Genomic DNA, 21,352 nt, shown 5'->3' with positions numbered 1-21,352 from the left:
GGCGTTGATCTGATTCATCTGATCGGCCAGCCCTTCGAGATACGTCATCACAGCCTGCCCGTCCACGGTTGCAATTGGTGGAGGTGGCGCCTGATTCTCTGGGGGCGTGTGTTCGAAAGTAGGGTCCTTCTTGCCTCCGCTCCCTGGTGTCGTTGCTTGCTTGCTTTCTTTGGTCATCTTTCTCCCTAAGATGAACGTGCCCCTCCTTCTAGCGCCAAATGTTATAGGGAGAATTTCGTATAACAATGTTGTGGAGGTTAATGGGCGGAACAAAGATCAAGGACGGTGTTTGAGGGCGGAGGAAGGTTGTTTGGTGGTGGCTGAGCTTGTATGTGGACTCCTTAAGAAAGAATAGGGTTTGTTATTCTCTGTCAAGTGTCGACTCATGTCCCATACAAGTGCCTACGTACCCTATTTATAGGGATCAAGCCTCACGTAGTTCTTGGGGAACAAGTCACGTAGGCTAGGGTTAGGACTCTTCAGCCCGTGTAGCCAAGCCCACGATAAAGTCAGGCCTTCAGCCAATTAGTCACGTAAATCTCGATCGGCTCCACACGCTTCCTACAATCTCGCGGCATCTCCGCAATCCTTCCCGTGATTGTAGGAATAACCCGTGTCGATCCCGAAATCTACGAGCAACTCAGTCATCTATGAGTCACTTTCCATGTTGTACACAAAGTCTTTCGATGCGGCCCGGCCTGGTTACCTCGGCCCGCACCGCCTTCAAACAATAAATATAATCTTACCTCTGTTTCTATAAGATGTGGGCTCATGAGCTCAGCCCGCGTATGGGCAGCTAAGCCCACCTCGCATGAAGGCACCTGAGCCCACCTCGCGTGGGCACAACCGAGCTCGGCTCGCATATGAGAGCCCAAATGACAAATATGAGCTCACCTTACATGTGTGAGCCCAGCTCGCATGTCCTCACTTGAGCCCAGCTCGCATGTTTGAGCCCAGCTCTCATATCATGAGCCCAGCTCTCATGTCATGAGCCCAGCTCGCATGTAAACTCAGCTCGCATGTTACGAGCCCAGCCCGCATGTGAACCCAGCTCGCATGTTGCGAGCCCAGCCCGCATGTGCTGGCCCAAGTCATATAAATCCATGGTTCTAGCCCACACACAAGAGTCCAGCTATTTAATGCACCCACAGGGACCTGTTTAGGGCCCATGGCCGAAAGCGGGCATAACAGGAGGGTAAGTGACAAAAACAGTCTTTTGTGATTCGTCAATCATTTAGAATCTCAAATGATTCCTCTATTTCCTTTAGCCAGGCTCTTGCCTCGGCTGGGCCAGCTTGTTCCTTGGAACTCTGAGAGCTTAGCGACTTAGAGGTCCTGAAAGAATTTCCCACTACATTGTTTCCCTCAAGGTGGTGGTTGGGAATAAAGTATAAGTTCTGTTTAGACAGGTCCATGAATTTCCGTATAGGAGTACCGTCTCGGGTCTCCTTATCTCGCTCGACTTCTGTTTTCTCAGTCTAAATATTTCTTCCTACTCCCCATAATTGGGGTCATCTTTTAATTTAAAATCCTCATTTTCCACTTTATTATATTCTGGGTTCCTTATATCTTAATTGCGACCTCCCTGATTATCACATTCATGGTTTGCCCCTAATCTTATTCCTTGTGGGGGCATATTACTTGGAATTTTTTTTTTGAGAATCTCTGGATATTTGTCTTACTTACTTTGCTTAAGTCTTTCCCTCGTTCAGTCCTTGCACGATTGCAAATCATGAATTCTCAAGTTCGATAAACTTCATGACACTCTCTTAAGTGTTAATAGTGCAATTAACAATGTGATCTTATCACAAACAAACTGATCTGAACTGAAATTAACGAATATATACATAACCATTTGTTCGAGGGTACAACAACTGAACACATTAAAGAGAATTACATCATTTGATCTGATCGCTTCTATCCCAAAAGTACTACCATAGATAATCATCTAGTCATTAAAACTAATCATTCATAACTTAGGCTAATCCTCCAAAAGCGGTGCTGTATGAAATTCTTGCAAGATTGCTCAGACTCTGCACACTATTATGGATCAAGAAATGCGGGCACACACAACATCCCTAACCTGCTCCATTATAGCGGTGATGAGGTCTAAGATAGTTGCAAGTAGAGCTGGATCAATCTGACCCTCGAGATGGCCTCTAGCTGTAACACGGGTGGTAGCCTCAATCTTGTCCATACTATGAGCTAATCCTGCCGGAAGTACCCCGCCCTCAATTCTTGGTGCAGTAAGTCGATCCAACAGATCACTCCTAACATTACGGGCCTCAGACAGGCCACCTAACGTCATATGATAATTGGCGATAAGAGAAGCCTGAGTGGTAGCATCTAGCAGTCCATGGGGTGCAGGTGGCGCAGACCCAGGAGATCCAAATGGATAACCAAGCACGGTAGCAGGTGACAATGGTGCAGGAGATAAAGGTGGCATTTCCTCAGTAGGTGCTGGGCTCTGTACCGGGGATGGAACAGGAATTGGTGGAACCTCATGGATGTCTACAGGAACCTCTGGAAGAGGGTCTGATACTGGTATAATTGGTGTCGTGGAAGGCCCCACTCCTTCTGCCCTCATTAACCTTTGTGCCCTTGGTAACTCTTCATCCTCTAGTGCCACCCACGCGGCCATTCTTGCTCTGGTAGTCGCCCTGACTACGGTCATCAATTCCTCAGCGGTCCTCTCTTCATTCTCATCAGGATCCTCCATGAGATCCTCCTCAGCCACAATCCTTTCTGGAATAACATCCTCAACCGCAACATTCTCAATATGAATCTCATCCGGTCCCTCATTAGGGTACTCTGTCGGATTCACAATTTGATCTCCAACTTGTAATAAAACATCCTCATGTTGATGCTCCTGAACCTCAGGGTTCGGTGCCCCGCTGCCCTATACGAGAACGAACTATGTTACTATCACGATATTTATAAGGGTTCCCGTAAGGGTTTTAACTGTCAGTACTACGTTAGGTAGCCCGACTATGAACTTGGCAAGAGTTCTTATTATCTTAGTGAACTTATTATCTTAACGTCACATCATCTCTGAGGTATATAACGCTTGGCTCTGATACCACTTCTGTAACACCCTCAAATCCGAGGTCGGGGATCCGGGTTGTCACGAGTTCCATTTCCCTTAATAACACCCAATCTTAATAAACAATTAACTACTCTGTACTGTGACCCCACAATAAACACACACACCACAAGTTATAGTCTCAGAGATGAATACTAAAAAAAAACACAAGTTCTTATATTCCACAATTATAAACCGTTACACCTTAAAAGGGTTCTGAATAAATTTACATATTCATTGCCATTATTACAATTCATATTATACATAAGTCTGGTTCATCAATAGTTGAAAACCTAGCCTATTGATAGCCCCTACCTCAGCTACGGCGGCATCAATGCTTCCAGAAGACTGCAGAACATTTTCTAACCGCTTGCGAATCGGGAGCTTGGTCCTGTTCATCTTTTCTATCTGTTGTTGTGTGATGAAAGAAGAAAGCAAGGGTGAGCAACAAGCCCACCAAAATAATATGTATAATGATTAACAATATATGGGCCTTCTCATAGTACTCATGAAAGTCTTGGTCAAAATAAATGAACCAAGTTTGATATCTTAATGCGATGAAGTCGCAAAATATTCAGTATATATACATATATACTTTTCAAAATCTTGGAAGTCCTCTTCCATGCATAATATACACAGAGTTCCAGTTTATAACTGTATAAAACTATCATTGCAAGGTGATCTCATATATCTAACCTTGTCTCAACGTTTTTCTGAAAATCTTTGACATGCATAAGATAATCATTTACTAGATATAAGTTTAAAAGATGAAGTTACAAGATACTCCAATATACTTATATCTTCTCCAAATACTACTTGAACTACCACCGTTCAAGTTATAATGAGCTTTCAACAGTTCATCACATAGATGAGACTACAAGACAAGATTTGAATAGATTAATTCTTGAAGTATTATTGAAGGAAATGAAGTTATGATATACTTCATTAAGACCCGGTATATATATATATCCACATATACATCTTCTTTATACATTTCTGGAAAACCTCTGTCATGTAAAGTATGAACAGAATTTGTAATATCTAATAAATTTTTGGAAGGAAAAAATTTTGGCATAAACCCGATATCTTGCTGATCAGGCAAAGATACCAATAAGTAACCTTTTCTACTAGTAGATGGATGAATCCCCCACCGGTCATCACCCTGGCCACATAAGGACCTTGTGCTAGACCGCCACCCGGCCTCTTATGCGTTGATGGACTGCCACCCAGCCACTTACACTTTGATAGACCGTACCCCGGTCTGTCGCTTATGCCGACTCAATTAGATGGACTTACTTCCCGAACGTTGGGCAAGTAATCAAATTGTTTTCTCAAAACAGCAACCACGTTGCGAATGTAAAATACACCACAGAGCTGGATCCCCCAGGTTTTGAGCGAGTATTTAAATCTCCTTTGAAAGGAAGATCTTAAATATAAAAATGAGTTTTGGGGTCCACTCTAACTTTAAAAATCATTTTGAAGACTCGAAAATATTTTTAAGAATGTTTGGAGTACTGCTGATTTATTAAAATAAATCAGTCCCGATATATTAGAAATGTCTGAATATTATTATTTAAAAAATATTCTCATAAAGATAATCCTTATAAAAATATTCGAAGTAGAAGTTTTAAAACTCATACTTGAAATGGATATTAAATAACCAAAGATATACTTATATGAGAGTACTATCTTTATTTGAATAATCGAAAATAAGCTTGGTTATCGAAACATTATTCTTTAATAAAATAAAGAATATTATTAAATATAAGCGGAGTCATAATACCTCGAATGAATATTATAAATAATATTCATTAAATAAAATAAACGGAGTCATACATCCTCAAATGAATATCCAATTAATAATCATTAAATAGAATAAACAGAGTCATAAGTCCTCGAATAAATATTCAAATAATATTCATTAAATAAAATAAAGTTATCGAATAAACCTTATTCGATCAATAGTTTTGAAAACTACATCCATATATATATATAAATATATATATAATATACTCGGGAACATCGACTCCCAGTTTAGAAATATGTTCACCTTTGGGTCCCCTATACTAAGGGTATACGCAACTACTGCTTATCTCTAGCATAGGTATTATGCAACTAATAAGCATTTGAACCAACAGATATATAAATCAAGAATACGAAACAGGCATGCATATATACCATATCACATTCTCCAATATATCGCAAGAATTTGCTAATAACAAATATGCATTTATCACAAGATCATGCATATACACATATACATCACAACAACAGTTTATACGGGTAGAAAACTTGCCTGAGTGACTGGGGGTTATAAATGGATAGGGACGAGTCTGGTAACCTATAAACAACATATAAGTTGGAATTAAACCAAAGTCACTTGTAAATCTATACTTTCACCAATTTAGACTCTAACGCTCGCTTTGCGCTTAATGATTCTCTTAAGTCGCTCGAGTACCCTCGGCTCCACCATTTTTAATAAATTAACCATTACGAGTTTTATGGCGATTCTTTCGCGAGTCTCTTACCAACTTCCTAACACACTTTACATAAATGTTTCATACTCCAATTAGCCCTTTTTGGTCTTTAACATATGTTTCAAAGTAAGGCGAGGGGTAATGGTTCGTTCGCGAAATGCCGTTACTTAAAACGGCCGTTTCTCCTAAACCGTACATCGGAATCAAACGAACCACATATCAAAACGAAGCTCGTAACATGAACTATCTAAACATGGCAATGGTAAAAACCTATCAGGGAGTTCTCGGGTCCTAATGTTATGAACAAAAGCAGTCTAAAGTAAATCGGACATTAAGACGACTATGTTTACGCGATTTCCCAAATTTATACCATTCCAAAACAATCACCAATCAACCCCAATCCATTCATACAATCAAAGTCCATCCATATCACACTACAACAGCCCCCTAAACCTCAAGTTCTCCAATTTATGTTATTCTCAATCATGAATTTAAAACTATACTTAAGTCCTTTACTAATCAACAAGTTTCAACATTCAGTTCACTACAACTCCAACCCAAACTCTAAACCTACAAGCATTAAGCTACTCTTTTACCATAACAACCAAAATCATCCTAATATACAAAGTAAATCTAGGGTTTGGATATGATATACCTTCCTTGAAGTGTTGTGAGTAGCTAGGAAGCCTTGAGAAGCCTTGAGATGTCTTAGGGATGCTTGGATCTTAAAGAAAAAACAAGAAAAATCAAGGTAAAAACCTTGAAATCACTATTCATTGTCTTCTTCATTGATTTTTTGGAGAAGATTGTGAATGATTTGGAGGCTTAAACTCATAGGATAGCTATATCTATGCATAAGGAGTACTAGATAATTAACTTACCAATTAAGGAAGCTTGGAACTTGAATTTTGAAAATTTTTCTTCTTGAAATGGAGAAAAGCCGAGAGCAAATGTGGGAGAAATGATATGATTTTGTGTTTGCTTTGTTTTGTTTTGGTTGGTTGATTTTCTTTTGATTTGTTTTGGTTAATTACCTTTTTAACCTTGAACTTTATGTGGTTTTAAATCATCCAATAATTCCTTCCCTTATGTCATGCTTATGTCACTTTGTGATGTCATCATCCCTTACTTGCCCTCTTCTTATTGGTTGGATGACCTCATCATCCCTAACCTCCTTGATTAACTTCCTAATTGTTTGCCTAATGACCGCTAAACTGTTATACGGTTCGCTTAACTTTCATTCTCGTTTCTCGTTTGAGGGATCATACCCGGGATCTTATTACTTAGGTTCCCTTAACCTTTCTCAATACATTATATCCCTTTTATGATCCTCTCTTATAATCCTTGAATTTAAATCCTTTTTATCCTGTTACCTTATACTCAATTCTTTCGGTATCTGGTGGATTTTCAGGAAAAATCAAAGTTTTCGGATTTGGATTCTAACGATCTTTACATACACTTATATCCCATATAAAGTACTAATAAGATCTCAGAATAACAATAGAAGAACCCCTACATAGTGTGGCATGAAAAGTTTTCTCATTCAGCATAATCTGCAAAATCACTATTCATAAGGGTTTCAAAAATTCCAAAATTTGGGGTTATTACAAACGAGGAGGCCAAAGATAACCAAGAGCGCTTTTAGATGGCTTTGCTGAAACATTATTGGACTGTGGAGTGGAGGATCTGGGGTTTACTGGGGATGTTTACACTTGGGAGAAGGCGCGAGGGACGGATAGATGGGTTCAAGAGAGATTGGATAGGGGACTTGCAACGAAGTAGTGGTGCGAACTATTTCCAGATGCAGAAGTCCATGTCTTGGAAATGTCTACGTCGGATCACATGCCATTGGTGCTAAATCTTCATAAGCAGGTGTATGTTCATAAACCTAGTAGGTTTAGATTTGAAAATGTGTGGGTGCAAGAAAGTGAATGTAGAAGTATTGTTCAAACTTGTTGGAACGAGGAGGGCACTACTGATTTCTTGGACAAAATGTTAAGGTGTTCTGCAAAGTTAGAAGAGTGGGGTGGTGGGTTAGTTTGAGATATGAAAATTAAGCTGGCAAGATATAAAAGTGATATGAAAAGGCTTCGAAATCTAAGGGATTCAGCTGGACTTGGCCAATATGCAGAGGCTAGATGGAATTATCTGTGATTATTAGAAAAAAAAGAAGAAATATTTTGGCGCCAACGAGCAAAGCAATTCTGGCTTCGAGATGGTGACAAAAACACGCGATTCTTTCATAAGTACGCAACGGCTAGGAAAGAGCACAATAAAATTAAGAAGCTGAAGGATGAGAATGGAAACTGGAAAGAAACAGCGAAGGAGATACAAGGTCTTATCACAGGTTATTTTGAGAATATGTTTGGCACAACACATGTAGAGGAAACATTGTCAAGTAGAATTGTGTTTAAACAGTTAAGTGAAGCACAGAAACTCAACCTTGTGTCACAGGTTAGTGATGTTGAAGTTAAGGAAGCTACGTTTTCTATGCACCCGGAGAAGGCCCCGGGTATAGATGGTTTAAATCCTTCATTTTTTTAAGCCTACTGGAATTTAGTTGGTTCAGATGTGTGCAATTTCTGTCAGCATTTCTTCGATACAGGGGAGCTGCCTGCAAACATTAATACAACACTAGTCTGTTTAATTCCAAAGGTAAAACAACCGCAAATAGTGGCAGACTTAAGGCCCATTTCCCTCTGCAACGTTCAAATGAGAATTCTATCGAAGGTCATGGCGAATAGAGTTAAGGGAACCCTGAATATGATTATCTCGGAACAACAAAGTGCTTTTATAGAAAATCGATTGTTGACAAATAATGCTTTTCTGGCGTTTGAAGTGAACCATTACATCCATAGGAAGACTCAAGGAGCAGTGGGAGTTGCTGGTTTAAAAGTAGATATCTCAAAGGCTTACGACAAGTTAGAGTGGTACTTTATTGAGTTTATGCAAAAGAAATTTGGCTTCCCTCAAGTATGGATTGATAGAATTATGCAATGTGTGAAAACGGTGAGTTATAGTTTCCTACAAAATGGAAATTTTTTTGGAAATGTGGAACCCAAACGTGGTGTGCGCCAAGGGGACCCCATATCGTCTTTAGTCCTAACACACCCAGGGAAGAAATAGTAAGAGTTTGTGAGAAGCTGCAAGTAGGGGAGGCAGAGACACCGGGCAAGTATCTTGGTATGCCTATGCGAATGGGAAGAAATAAAATGGAGATATTTGGTTTCTTAAAAGAAAAAGTTCAGCACAAGCTACAGGGATGGGCAAATAGAGATATTTCCACCCAAGGAAAGTTAACATTGCTGTCATCGGCAACACAGGTGCTACCTAGTTTTTGGATGAATCTGTTTCTTATCCCGAGTGGAATTTGTGAAGACATGGAGCGTAAAATGAATGGGTTCTTATGGGGTAAGGGAGCTACAAGAAAAGGAGTCAAATGGATGGCATGATCGAGAATGTGTAGTCCTAAAGGATGTGGTGGATTAGGCGTTCGAGATTTGAGGAAATTCAATTTAGCTATGTTAGCTAAACAATGTTTGTGTTTGATCCAGTGCTCAAATAATCTTGTGTCTACGATGATCAAAGCGAAGTACTATCCACATACATCTTTTCTTGATGCAGAAATGGGTCATTCACCAAGTTATGTGTGGAGAAGCTTAATGGAGGCTATGGAGGTTGTCAAGGCAGGAACCAGACGAAAAATTGGAAATGGTGTTGATACCAAAGTCTGGCATGTACCTTGGTTACCTGATGTGTCTGATGGGTGTTTAACGACTCAAATGCCTGATCATTTGAAGGATATTACAGTGAGAAATTTGATGGACTCTACAGGAAAAAGTTGGGACATAGATCTGATTGATGACATTTTTAATGTTTGAGATGCAGAGTTGATTAAACGGATACCGATCCCTATACGTGAGAAAAATGACACGTGGTTTTGGCTCCTGGATGAAAAAGGAGTGTTTACAGTGAAGAGTTCATATAGATGGTTGAAAGGGGAGTGTGATAATACCTATAAAAGCTTTTGGAACAAACTGTGGGATTTGAAACTCCCAGGTAAAATTACTTATTTCCTGTGGCATATGTGTACAGGCTGCCTATCAACTGCAGGAGCCTTATCCTGTAAACAAATTGTTCAATGTGCACAATGTCCATGGTGTTTGAATGAGACAGAAACGGATACACATGTACTTTTTACATATAGTTTTGCTCGCACTGTTTGGGTAATGACACCAGTTCATCAAGGATTGCAGGTGTTTCCACATGAATCAGCTTTTAAGACTTTTCTTAAGACTTTTAAAGTCTGTACAAAGGAGCAATGTGTGCAAATGGGATTAATTACCTGGAGTTTATGGAACCGAAGAAATAAATGATTTTGGGATTGAATTAACGGCTCTGCATTTGGAGTGATAACTACAGCTACAAGTTTATTACAGAGTGGAGAGAAGCTCAAAATCACGATGTGGGGAGAGGGAGTCAACATGTGGAGGGAGGGCATGTCTGGACAAAGCCTATGGATGGGTGGGTGAAGGTAAACACGGACGCTGCTCTGTTTGAAGATGGCACTGTTGGTGTGGGGTGCATCATACGGGATTCACAGGGAATTTTTCTTGGAGGTAGGTGTTGTAGAATAGTGGAAGCGTGGTCACCAAAGGAGGCTGAGGCTATTGTTATGAAGGAAGCCCTGTCAGGGGTAATTTCACAAAAGAAACAGCGCTGCATCATGGAAACAGATTCTCGAGTGCTAGTTCAGGCATGTAATGGACAGCCAGGAGAAGCTATATTTAGTACTTTGGTGGAAGATTGTCTTCATCTTTTAAAGCACATAAATCCAGTGCTAGTGAAGTTTACATATCGTTCTGCGAATAGTGTGACGCACGCCTTAGCTAGAGTCACCTATTCTAGATCAGAAGCAAGGGAGTGGCATGTTAGCCCCCAGATTTTCTCTTACATGTACTTGAAAACGATTTATTCTGAGTAATGAAAGTACGTTTCCTTCAAAAAAAAAAAGAAATGTCAATTTTCATGGCCGAAAAGCAAGTTACCTAACTCACCACAGCCCATTCGATGATAAAATGCCCAAATATTTTGGGCCCATTGACATTTATGTTTTGCATTTTGATCTGAACATTAGGCCAAGTCAAGTCAATGTACAGTTAAACCTCTTTAAAGTAATACCCTTGGGACCGGGAAAAAATATTACTTTACCGAATTTATTACTTTATCGATATAATAATATTTTATTACTTTATCGATAAAGTAATATTTTATTACTTTACCGAATTTTTATGTTTACGTGGTACAGTATAATATATAATGTACGTATAAAAACTAGAATTAATCACATGCAATGTATTTGATCTAAAATTACTTTTATTATGATTACTTATATCCAAAAAGTTAATATCTTGAATGCTATTAGTTTTGCTAACATGGCTTGGAATATTGATGTGAAAACAACCACAATTGCAAATTGTTTTCGGCATTGCAAGATTCGTTCAGAAGAAAATGATGAACAAGAACTTGGAGAAATAAATGAAGGTGTCGAAGGATTAAATGAAGTTATCTCTAATTTACGATATAGGAATGTGATGGATGTCGAGCATCTCTTAAACTATCCAAACGAGAATGATGCGGTTATGGAATCACCTACGGATGAAGAAATCATTGAGTCGGTAATGAGCACTGATGAAGGGACTGATCCTGAACCCGACGATAGCAATGTCATCCCAAGCGTGTCATCAAAGGAAGCATTTCAAGCACTCACCACTTTGAACAATTACTTGTTACAACACGAGCAAAACATACCAGGAGTTATTTTTGCTTTACATAAAGTCAAGGACGAGATTAATTTTGGCTTTGGTGGAAAGAAGAAACAAGCTACAATAGATTCATATTTTAATAAGAATTAAATTTTGTAATCATATACATTATACAGTATATATATATATATATATATATATATATATATATATAATTATGAAATTATTACTTTACATATTACTTGGGCCCTTAATGACTTTCGAATTTTTTATTATCTTATGCTTTTAGCGAGAATATTACTTTACAACATTGGCCCAAGTTGGGACCGATGAAAATTATTACTTAAGCGAGGTTATTACTTTATCGGATATTATTTAATCGAGGTTTAACTGTATATTACTCGTTAACCCACTTCTCTACTTGGCACAACTCTGCACACAAAGTGCTTATTCTTCCCTGTTCCATGTAATACATAATACGGGGCCTGTGCATTCGATCGTTTTGAATACATAAAAAGAAATACTACGTACTCAAAATTAAATCCCAAAATTAGTTTAAAATGTGACGTGTTAGTAAGATGGATGACCCTCTTGTACCAATACACCCCCGAGAGGCACCCTTAGTATTAAAGTCTTTTAAGTTTTTGCATCCCAGCACTACTCATAAATAAATAGAGTAATAAAGTTCGCAGCCTTTAGTTTTGTTTATTTAAACCATTATCATGATGTCCATGTTAGCAGTATTTGATATACATGTGCAGGTGCCGCTAAATATGATGTATGTTCTGAAAGCATTCATAAATAAATCATGTCAATATTTGACCATAAATATGATGTATGTTCTGAAAGCATTCATAAATAAATCATGTCAATATTTGACCATAAATGCATACAGTAATTAAGGAGTAACATTTATATTGAAAACCATAACAAGACTAAACTCTAAACCGATAGACATTATATAGATAAGCTTCACGCATATAAGCTGACAAGTCCTGAGCTTTTCAGAGATTTGCAAGTTTTTCTTTTTTGCAACAATTGCTAAACAAAAATAATTTCTGCGTTTGGACAGCCATCTGCTCTTTAAATCCAGTTGATCAAGACAAATGACCAATTCAGTTAATCACAACCAAGACAGATAATCAGAGAACTTGAACTCTAAAGTTCAAACCAAAAAATACTAGTCTGCAATACCCACCACAAGTTCACAAACATCATTACAGAAGTAGTCTGCCAGATCAGAAAAAGAAATTAAAATTAAATTGCTTCTTGTGCCTGCAATCTTCAATTCCGCTGTCTGTATCATTCCTCAATATGCATTCTACAGCCTGCAACCTCCTACATCTACAGAAATAAAAACAAACAAGAAAAACGTTGCTTAATACTCTCTAAATAGCCTGAAAACTATAACTTCTTACCCTGGAAGCTTAGAAATCATAAACTTAGAAGAAAACAACAATCGACAAGAGTCATTTCACTAGCTGTTATTTAAGGAACAATATGCTCACAATGATAACTATAAACTGATGAAGGCCCAATATTCTACTTCCCACTAAATCAAAATAGCTGAACCTTTGAACTTCGTCAACCAGTCACAAAGATCAAAATTTCCATACCTATCAACTTGAAAACGGAAGTACTCACGTATGTGCCGTTGTGCAGAAATATTATGCTAAACTACCCACAATTTTGCTGATTTACAGACCAAAAAAAAACCCAAGGCAAATATTCTAACATTAAGGTTCCAATAAATGCAGGATTTTAAGACTTAAAAAGTGCATTAAAAACTACCTAAATTTGCATATACAAGCAAAAGCCCAAGAACCAAACACCCAATAAAAATGTAAAGCAGCCTACGGCTACTAGTCTACTAGACTAGATTATATTATCAGGCCTATAATGCAACAAAGGAAATTGAAACAAACAAACTGAACAAACAGCTGAAGCGCTAAACACTTCATATTGGCCTGTTGTATTCTAGCCCAGCCAAATATAGGGAGATTTGACTTGAGTATATTGCAATAACACAAGGAAACTCTAAAACTTCAGTTCAATATGACTAGCAGCACACTACAGATGTTTACAGTTTGCTTAACTACTAACCAAATGAACTACACAACCAGTTCTAGTAACTACTAATGGTGAACCACAGTACCAGCGATATTAGACATGTTTAATTACAGTATTTCAATTTTAAAGGTTGAACAACACGCATTATTTACCTGCCCAAAAATCACTTAGCCAGTAATCATTCTGGACAGTGGCAAAACTATTATAGAGTTTAGACAATAGCAGAACAACTAGAGTACTGGACTAGGGGTGGCAATTTCGGGTTCTGGGTCGGATTCGTGTCGGTTTGGATGCATCTGATTTTTTTTAGTCTGACCTGAACCCGACCCGACCCGAAAAGGGTTCAAAAATTGTGACACGAATCCGACCTGGTAGGTACCCGAGTAACCCGAAATTGACCTGTTTGACCCGAAATAACCCAAAATTTATAAAAAAATAATAAAATTAAAATTAAAAAAATTAATTTACATCATTACAAAACTAAAATGTTATGCAAATTAATATAAAAAATAGAAATATAATAAAACACAATATTACAAATGATTTATAAAATATAACCTACCATTTATATACATATATAATATATATATATATATTAATTATTTAAATTAACAGGTCAGGTTCGGGTATTTCGGGTCAACCCGAAAATGACCCGATTTTTTTGGGTAAATTTTTACCCAACCCGAACCCGACCCGAAAGTCAAAATCCTCAACCCTATTTCATATTTTTGCGGGTTGGGTTCGTGTCGGGTTTCGGGTCGTGTCTGATTTTGCCACCCCCATACTGGACTATACAGGAAATCAACTGACAGTGTATACAAGTATACAAACAAAACAAACAAAACATTAACATATATGATACATTATAAATATTATATAGAATTTATTTATATAAAAATTACCTTAATTGGTTGAACACTTGGACCTAACATATTTAACTTTAAACTTCGCAGCTGAGTCATAAAAAGACACATGTAATTTGGTTCGGAAGCTTTTGACAGTCGTGCTCTTGGGCAAGGAGGCTTCAAACTTGATTGAGCATGCTAAATCTTCATCTTCACATTTTCTCTTTCTCCAACTGTAACCGAGAACAGTCACACTACCATACATTGCATCCTCCTTCATCGTAAAGCCACTAGAAGCTAACTGCGATAACATAACAGAAAATGCTTAGATATAATAACTATTATTAGTTGTGGGGGATAAGAAATGATGCAAGACAAACCTGGTCAAGGTTATACTCCTCAAGAGCAAACTCAGATAGATAGTGAGAAAAATTTTCAGAAGCCTCATCCAAAAAAACAGAATCACTGAGATTTTCTGCACGATCTTTACCACTCAATTCTCTAGTAAACTTGATCTCAACAATATGATATGGGCGGTGCAGAATGAAACAAGCTTTTGTTTGGAAGATCAGGGTGTTCTTCGAATGCATGGAAGCTTTAAAAGTAATATTATAGTTTAAATCTCTACAACCATATCGCATAGCCAACATAACCTGCACATTTTCATAATTTGTACCCTGTTCCAACAGATAATGAATAAAATGATGACACTAATAGGGGTGAGGTTAATTATTAGTATAGGAAGAGGATGCATGCATTAAATTAAATGATGAAGAGAATAATACAAGGACAAACAGTGTACACACCTTATTTTTGTTATAGACAGAAATAGCCAAGTTGGAGAGACATCTCAAGACATTAACAGTATAAAATTCTGGTACAACATTGGGAGGATCGTATATTTTGAATATTTTATGTCCAGGAGCACACTGAGGTGGTTTGTGTCTAATATCAAAACCCTGCAACAAATATTATCAATACAAACAATCAAATATTCATACAAAGCATAACAATAAATTTAAGGCCTTAACAATTTTTTATTAGTTGAAAATCAGGTATTTACAAAACACCTTTGATATTGGAGAATAAATCATCCCTTCCAAGGGTACATCTAAAGTAGTTAAAGTATATTGGTGCTACGTATCCAAAAGATTGTGAATTAATCATTTCCTAAAATAAGGTCTGCTGTTACTATAACAACATTGTTACTATAAACATAGAAGGATTCTGCCAAAATGTTCATTTACTTCATTATTAGCAAGATTTTAAGCAGGTGATGTAAATTCATACAAAGCTACTCAATAGTGATTTCTCAAGTACAAAATAGAGGTAACTAGTTTCCTTCTCTATATCCGTCCTATGGAATATGAAATATGTCAGACAAGTGTGAAATAAAAAGGATATCTAGCAACCTTCGACGTCGACATGAAATGTTATAAGTGGATTGTAATGTCTACTTTTCAAAATAGTTTGAGGGTATGTGAGTAAACCTCATGAACTATTTCACAAATAAGATGTTTGACAAAATGTTTATTAGCAACAGTGTCCTGGACTAACATGATCACCAGACTTATTTCTTCTAGACAAGTTAATATTGTTTGGACTCTATTTGAGAGCGATGATAAGAATTGTAAGCTTACATGAGTAGTTTTGACATCTTCAAGGTATAATTCCATAGCTTTCTTGTAAGCTGCACTTCGATGTGTCTGTACAATTCTATTCAACCACATAGTTGTATCTGTCGGTTCCATATCCACATTTGTCTTTTCTTTGTTCATTCTAATCTTCTTCATTATGATTGTCCTCTTCTTCTTCCTCTCTTCTATCGTACATAAATAGTCTTTTTCTACAAGAAGAGCAAGAAAATCTGTTACCTTTTGTAAACAACATACAAGCCCTAAAACATAGAAACAGTAGTACAAACAACAACAAAACATAGAAACATACAAATACAAAACAAAATCAGCGGGAGTTGTAATTAGAACTATAAAAATTAAAAGAACAATAAAAAAAGAAATACAAAAGCATAGAATAAGTGGAGAAAAAAATTACCAGAAAAAGGCAAAATATTCAAACATTGATTCAGCTTATTCCGTTTGGATTCAATCTCGTCACCTCCCCTGAAACATGAACGCTTCCGCTTGGGATGTGAAGGCAAATACGTTTCCATCTGCATAATTATCAAACCCCTGTTCCACAGATACGGGCCTATAACCCGTGCTATGGGCAGATCGATTATAACATTCATAATTTTGTAGTTATACATTTTTTTTGCCCAAATTTTGTTGTTATACATTAGTTATTTTTATATTATAAAAATAAATTATAAAAAATAATAAATTTAAATATAGTAAATAGGTTTATTAAAACTAATGATATGAATATTATTTATATTATGTTATTGACGGAGTCAAATTTTAGACGGTTAATTCTAGAATATTGTTTAATATCTAATTTAACAATTCTTGTATATTTATTTTAAAATTTAACAATAATATCACACATCAATATTATCTATCTACAATATATACTATTATGTAATAGATAAAATATTAAAAGTTTTGATACGGTGTCTGTTTTTTTTGTACAGGTTGAATTTACCTAATTACCTTATTAAAGAATTTCATAAAAATATTCTATATTTTCGATTTAAAATATAACTAAGGACTGTACATATCAAACTTTCAATTTTTCTATCTGTCTACACTCTACACAATATCATAATAGACGAAATACTAAAAGTTTGGTAGTCAGACGATATTTGATGAAATTACTTAAATGTCCTCGATTAATTAATTTATTGTTTTGACATTATTATCTTATATAATATTATCGTTAAAAATTATGAAATTCATGATATAAATTTATATATAATCGACCACAGTATGCGAGTATGACACGGTGTTTGTGTAAATATATATGTTGTTCAGGCTAAAATTAAATAATAAATACTATTGACGTTGTCAAATAATTATATTATTGAACTGGGCTAAAAAAATTAAACTAAAAGATAATTCGTTGGTCGATATAATGACATCGGGTTAAAAAACAATATATTACTTACTTTTATAACAACTATAATTAATACAATATTAAAATAAAAAAAAAAAATTATTTAAAACAACTGTGAATCGCACGGGTATTGTAAATTTACATAATTAACCTTACTTAATAATTTCATTTCATATTTTTATGAATTAACTTTACTTAATTAGTATATAAATTACCCTTTTAACTAAAAAACATTAACTTTTATATTTTATTCAACTATAACATTTCTTTTTTCCAAAAATATTAATTACAATTTTATTTAACTAAATATATTTTATATATAATAACACAAGAAACATTAAAAATTAAGGTATTTGCTGAAGTTACTTTATTGTTTTTATAACTAATACTCTATTATCCTCTCTCTCTCTATATATATATATATATATTATAAAAGCAAAATATTAAAATTTTGCTAATCGTTCGGTCAATCGATAATTATCTTTTTTTCAAATTAAACATGTTCCTTTTTTTCCATTTCTTCCGACTAAAAGGCCCACTTCTCCAAAAATATTAGGGAAAGTCTATTTTATAAAATTTAATAATAATATTTTAATTATTTAATAACGAAACAATTACCATTTTCAGCTAAAACACATAATATTTTCTAACCAAGTCTTATTCTTTTTCAAAAATAACATGAAAAATCTACTTACAAAAATAGAATAAGATTATTATAATTATTAGGAATAAACCAATTAGTTTTTTTCTACTTAAACACACTATCAATACAATTCAAATTAATGCAATATTATTAAGAGTAAATTGAATTAAAAAATTGTTTTCAAAATTAAATAAAGTCCGTGAATCCCACGAGTTTTAAATTAGTATTATTAAAACCGAAATATTTAAAAATTGTTGTACACAACTCATATTTTAATAATAGCATTTTGAATCTTTTATTTTGTAGTTGAAATTTTAGTGTACAAAACTTATTTTTAAATTTATTTTTTCTTTTATTATTGGTGCTCGTGGCGTCCGTGGGTATGTCATGTAAGAGTTGTGGAGGAGTCTTGAGCTCCAGTGTTGTATCTTGTACGTGCTATTTTTATTATTTGTGTGTTTTTTTTAAATAAAAGGAGTTATGGACCGTGTTTGAATTGAAAGATTATAAGAGTTGGTGTTTGAGTTAAGAGTTCTGGATAACCATGCAGTGTTTTTTTTATTAAAAAATATTTATAATTTTATTATTTTTTTATGATGTAAAATTAAATTATATCAGATAACAAATATGTATTATTAAAATTCATAACAAAGTTAATAATTTATATATCATGTTATTGACAGATTCAAACTTTAAATAGTTAAAATAAAAAAAAGTCCTCCTCTCGTGGGCGCTTATCGAACCAGTGTATGCGGTTGATTTGGTGTATGCGGATGATGTGATAAAGATTTTTTTTTAATTTGTTCTTGATTTGTTAATAAATTGTTATTTTTAAATTTAAATTATTAAAATTAATTTTGGAAGTGTTTAGTTCGCTACGAAAAAAGTGAAAAAGAAGTTAAGTGTGATTAGAAATCAAGGAGGATTATCATTCAAATAGTTTGTAATTATATCAAATATATGATTTAATTTTTTTAAATTAAATATATTTATTTTAACTTTGTTTTGGAAAGTGTTGAAAATCGTTTTATGAATGTGTTAACCAACCGACCAAATAAAATCATGTTTCGCTTATAATAGTATAATATAGATGTACTCTATATGAGTATCTAATTAATAAGCTAATTTAGATGTTGTCCGATTGTGATACAATTAAACAACTATTAATATGAGGTCGTTTAACCTATTCTAATCCGAATCTAGAATAGGGGTTTTGTTTTTCTTTTTCCTTTTTTTTTGACTTTTTAGGTGCTAATTTATTTATTTTTATTTTCTACACAATATATCGTTACGGGTTGTTATCGTTGTTTTAAAGACATTCTTTCAAGCAAAATATTATCATCTTTCACCTCATTTTCATAAAATTATGCTAATTATTTGTTTGATCTCCGAACAAGTCTGACTAGGGCTAAGCGAAACCGAACCGAAATCGAAAAACTGAATTGAACCGTGCTAATTCAGTTCTGTTCAGTTTAGTTCAGTCCTGATTTTTCAGAAATCCGAATAGACTGAAATAAAATTCGGCTTGATCCGGTTCTTGTAAAAATATTTCGATCCGGACTGTAGACTAAATAGATCAAATCATAAATTTTATAATTTTATTATATTATACATATTTTACATATATCTTAAAAATTACACTATAATCATAATTTTTAAATTGTAATTGTATTTATACACTCGTAGAACTCTACATATCACTTTACTTTAATTATATTTTAGTTTTTATAATATTTGGTTTAAAATTTTAATACAATTTTATTTTATTTTTAAAACAGTGGGTGCGGTCCAAAATCGGACCGAACCGAATTATTATTATTATTTTCTTTAATCGTAGATAAACCGCAACCACTACCCTTCGGGTGCGCACTGGGTAAACTCTACGGGCTCACGCAATAGCCTGCAAAACACATGAACCAAGGTAAACCGCATTTAAGCGACAGATTCTGACTCATGAGGCATAATCATAAATTCTCCTCTTGTGGGATTCGAACATGTGATCAAGAGGATATTTATCCGCTCTTTAACCAACTGAGCTACTAATATAATTTCGGACCGGTTCGGTCCAAGAAAAAATAATAATTTGGTTTTTCGGTCTATTCGGTTCGGTTCAATTTTCGACCGAACCGGTCAAATGCTCGGCCTTAATTCCGACACCAATACACTTTCGCTACGATAATCAACTAACTTTTTCGGCATCCATTACATCGAGATAATCAATAATTTTCCCGACATATATATACACGTAGATATATATTAAAATAAATTAAAAGTAATATATATCGATAAATTAATAAATTATTAATATATCGATAAATTAATAAATTAATAATTTATCGATTAATTAATATTTCGATAAATTATAGTAATTTTTTACTGTCCGGACGGTATTAATTTATCGAGGTTTACCTGCACATGTAACTTGTTCCATTTTTTAATATGTACAATATTGTTTCCATTATTCAATGTTTTGACTTTTGTACCTTTTATTTATTTAAAATCAGTGCGATACATAATTGTTTTAAAAAAATATTATTTATCTATTTTTATATTTTAATTATTGTATTTGTTAAAATAGTAAATATGTTTGGATAAGTATATTAGGATTCATCTTCCATTATATTATAATAGTTATTTATAATAATTAGATTTTAAAATAAATAATCTCATAAATTGACCCATAAATAGGTTCCAAAAAATATATACCGAATAATAGGTTATGTGAATCAATTAGAATATATTAGTTTAGAATTACTTAGATTTTTGACAATATTCAAATCTTGGACTAATTTATATAATAACTATTAATATTATATTTAATAATAAATTTAATTAAAAAAATAAAAATTAGAAATTAAGCGGCCAAGTACTGTTGAGTTTACTTGAGATTCAAGTCGTTTTTTAGTGGTTTAACTCGAGAAATATTATCGTGTTATTGCTAACGTTAATATGGTATATATTCTCAAAAATTTCGGATTTGATATCAGGTTAAAAATGAAGGATAAATATCGGCTTATATCTTATTTAATATTGGGAGTGTGAGTCCATATCTAACGAACTTGAAATTTTTAAACCTTGTGAGATACACAAATTATTTTTAATATTGTATAAAAAAAATTTGAAGCTTTTTTATATTAAAAATTTTTAGATATGAAATTTGTTATTTAAAATGTTTAATAATATTATTTCATAAGCATGTATATATATACACACACATACACACGCACATAAGAGATGTCTTTAATATAAGAGATATATTATAAAAAATATAATTAATTAAAATATATAATTTGATTGATGTTTATATATATATAAAGCGGCTGCGGGTTATCTACGATAAAAAAATAAAAATAAGGTATATTGTTTTGTTTTATACCAACACTATTAAACAAAGTTTCGAATTATCTCTAATTTCGTTTTAATAAAATCGTACGGATATTATAGATATAAAATAAAAC

The 21,352-nt window shown here is 34.3% G+C and overlaps 3 protein-coding genes across 3 annotated transcripts; 2 read left to right on the top strand and 1 right to left on the bottom strand.

The window, feature by feature from the left end:
* The first annotated feature begins 8,771 nt into the window (after window positions 1-8,771).
* Window positions 8,772-10,543, top strand: LOC141716414 (uncharacterized). Its single transcript, XM_074518773.1, has 4 exons — window positions 8,772-8,882; window positions 9,114-9,434; window positions 9,655-9,718; window positions 9,999-10,543. Exons 1-4 carry the CDS (start codon window positions 8,772-8,774, stop codon window positions 10,541-10,543), a joined length of 1,041 nt encoding a protein of 346 aa, XP_074374874.1.
* A 451-nt stretch (window positions 10,544-10,994) lies between these two features.
* LOC141716260 (uncharacterized) lies at window positions 10,995-11,474 on the top strand. Its single transcript, XM_074518770.1, has one exon. It carries the CDS (start codon window positions 10,995-10,997, stop codon window positions 11,472-11,474), a length of 480 nt encoding a protein of 159 aa, XP_074374871.1.
* Window positions 11,475-12,260: 786 nt separating this feature from the next.
* LOC141661218 (uncharacterized) lies at window positions 12,261-16,471 on the bottom strand. The gene is made up of 6 exons (XM_074468206.1): window positions 16,292-16,471; window positions 15,880-16,085; window positions 15,046-15,198; window positions 14,620-14,916; window positions 14,297-14,540; window positions 12,261-12,668 (listed from the first exon to the last, which is right to left on the bottom strand). Exons 1-5 carry the CDS (start codon window positions 16,413-16,415, stop codon window positions 14,298-14,300), a joined length of 1,023 nt encoding a protein of 340 aa, XP_074324307.1. The 5' UTR covers window positions 16,416-16,471; the 3' UTR covers window positions 12,261-12,668; window position 14,297.
* Window positions 16,472-21,352: the final 4,881 nt, after the last annotated feature.

This window comes from Apium graveolens, chromosome 1 (assembly GCF_009905375.1).
Source record: "Apium graveolens cultivar Ventura chromosome 1, ASM990537v1, whole genome shotgun sequence".
Taxonomy (NCBI): Eukaryota; Viridiplantae; Streptophyta; class Magnoliopsida; order Apiales; family Apiaceae; genus Apium; species Apium graveolens.
The sequence above is the reverse complement of the archived record's forward strand: the minus strand, read 5'-3'. Positions and strand labels throughout refer to the sequence as shown.

Bases quoted from the DNA above. Each gene is read 5' to 3' on its own strand.
- LOC141716260 (XM_074518770.1), top strand. From the start codon at position 10,995: ATGGCTTGGAATATTGATGTGAAAACAACCACAATTGCAAATTGTTTT.
- LOC141661218 (XM_074468206.1), bottom strand. From the start codon at position 16,415: ATGCAGATGGAAACGTATTTGCCTTCACATCCCAAGCGGAAGCGTTCA. The intron at 15,199-15,879 runs GTAAGCTTACAA...TATTTGTTGCAG, and splicing joins AAGATGTCAAAACTACTCAT to GGTTTTGATATTAGACACAA. The intron at 14,917-15,045 runs GTGTGTACACTG...CTGTTGGAACAG, and splicing joins CTGTCTATAACAAAAATAAG to GGTACAAATTATGAAAATGT.
- LOC141716414 (XM_074518773.1), top strand. From the start codon at position 8,772: ATGGAGATATTTGGTTTCTTAAAAGAAAAAGTTCAGCACAAGCTACAG. The intron at 8,883-9,113 runs GTGCTACCTAGT...TGTTTGATCCAG, and splicing joins TGCTGTCATCGGCAACACAG to TGCTCAAATAATCTTGTGTC. The intron at 9,719-9,998 runs GTGTTTGAATGA...AGTTTATTACAG, and splicing joins CAATGTGCACAATGTCCATG to AGTGGAGAGAAGCTCAAAAT.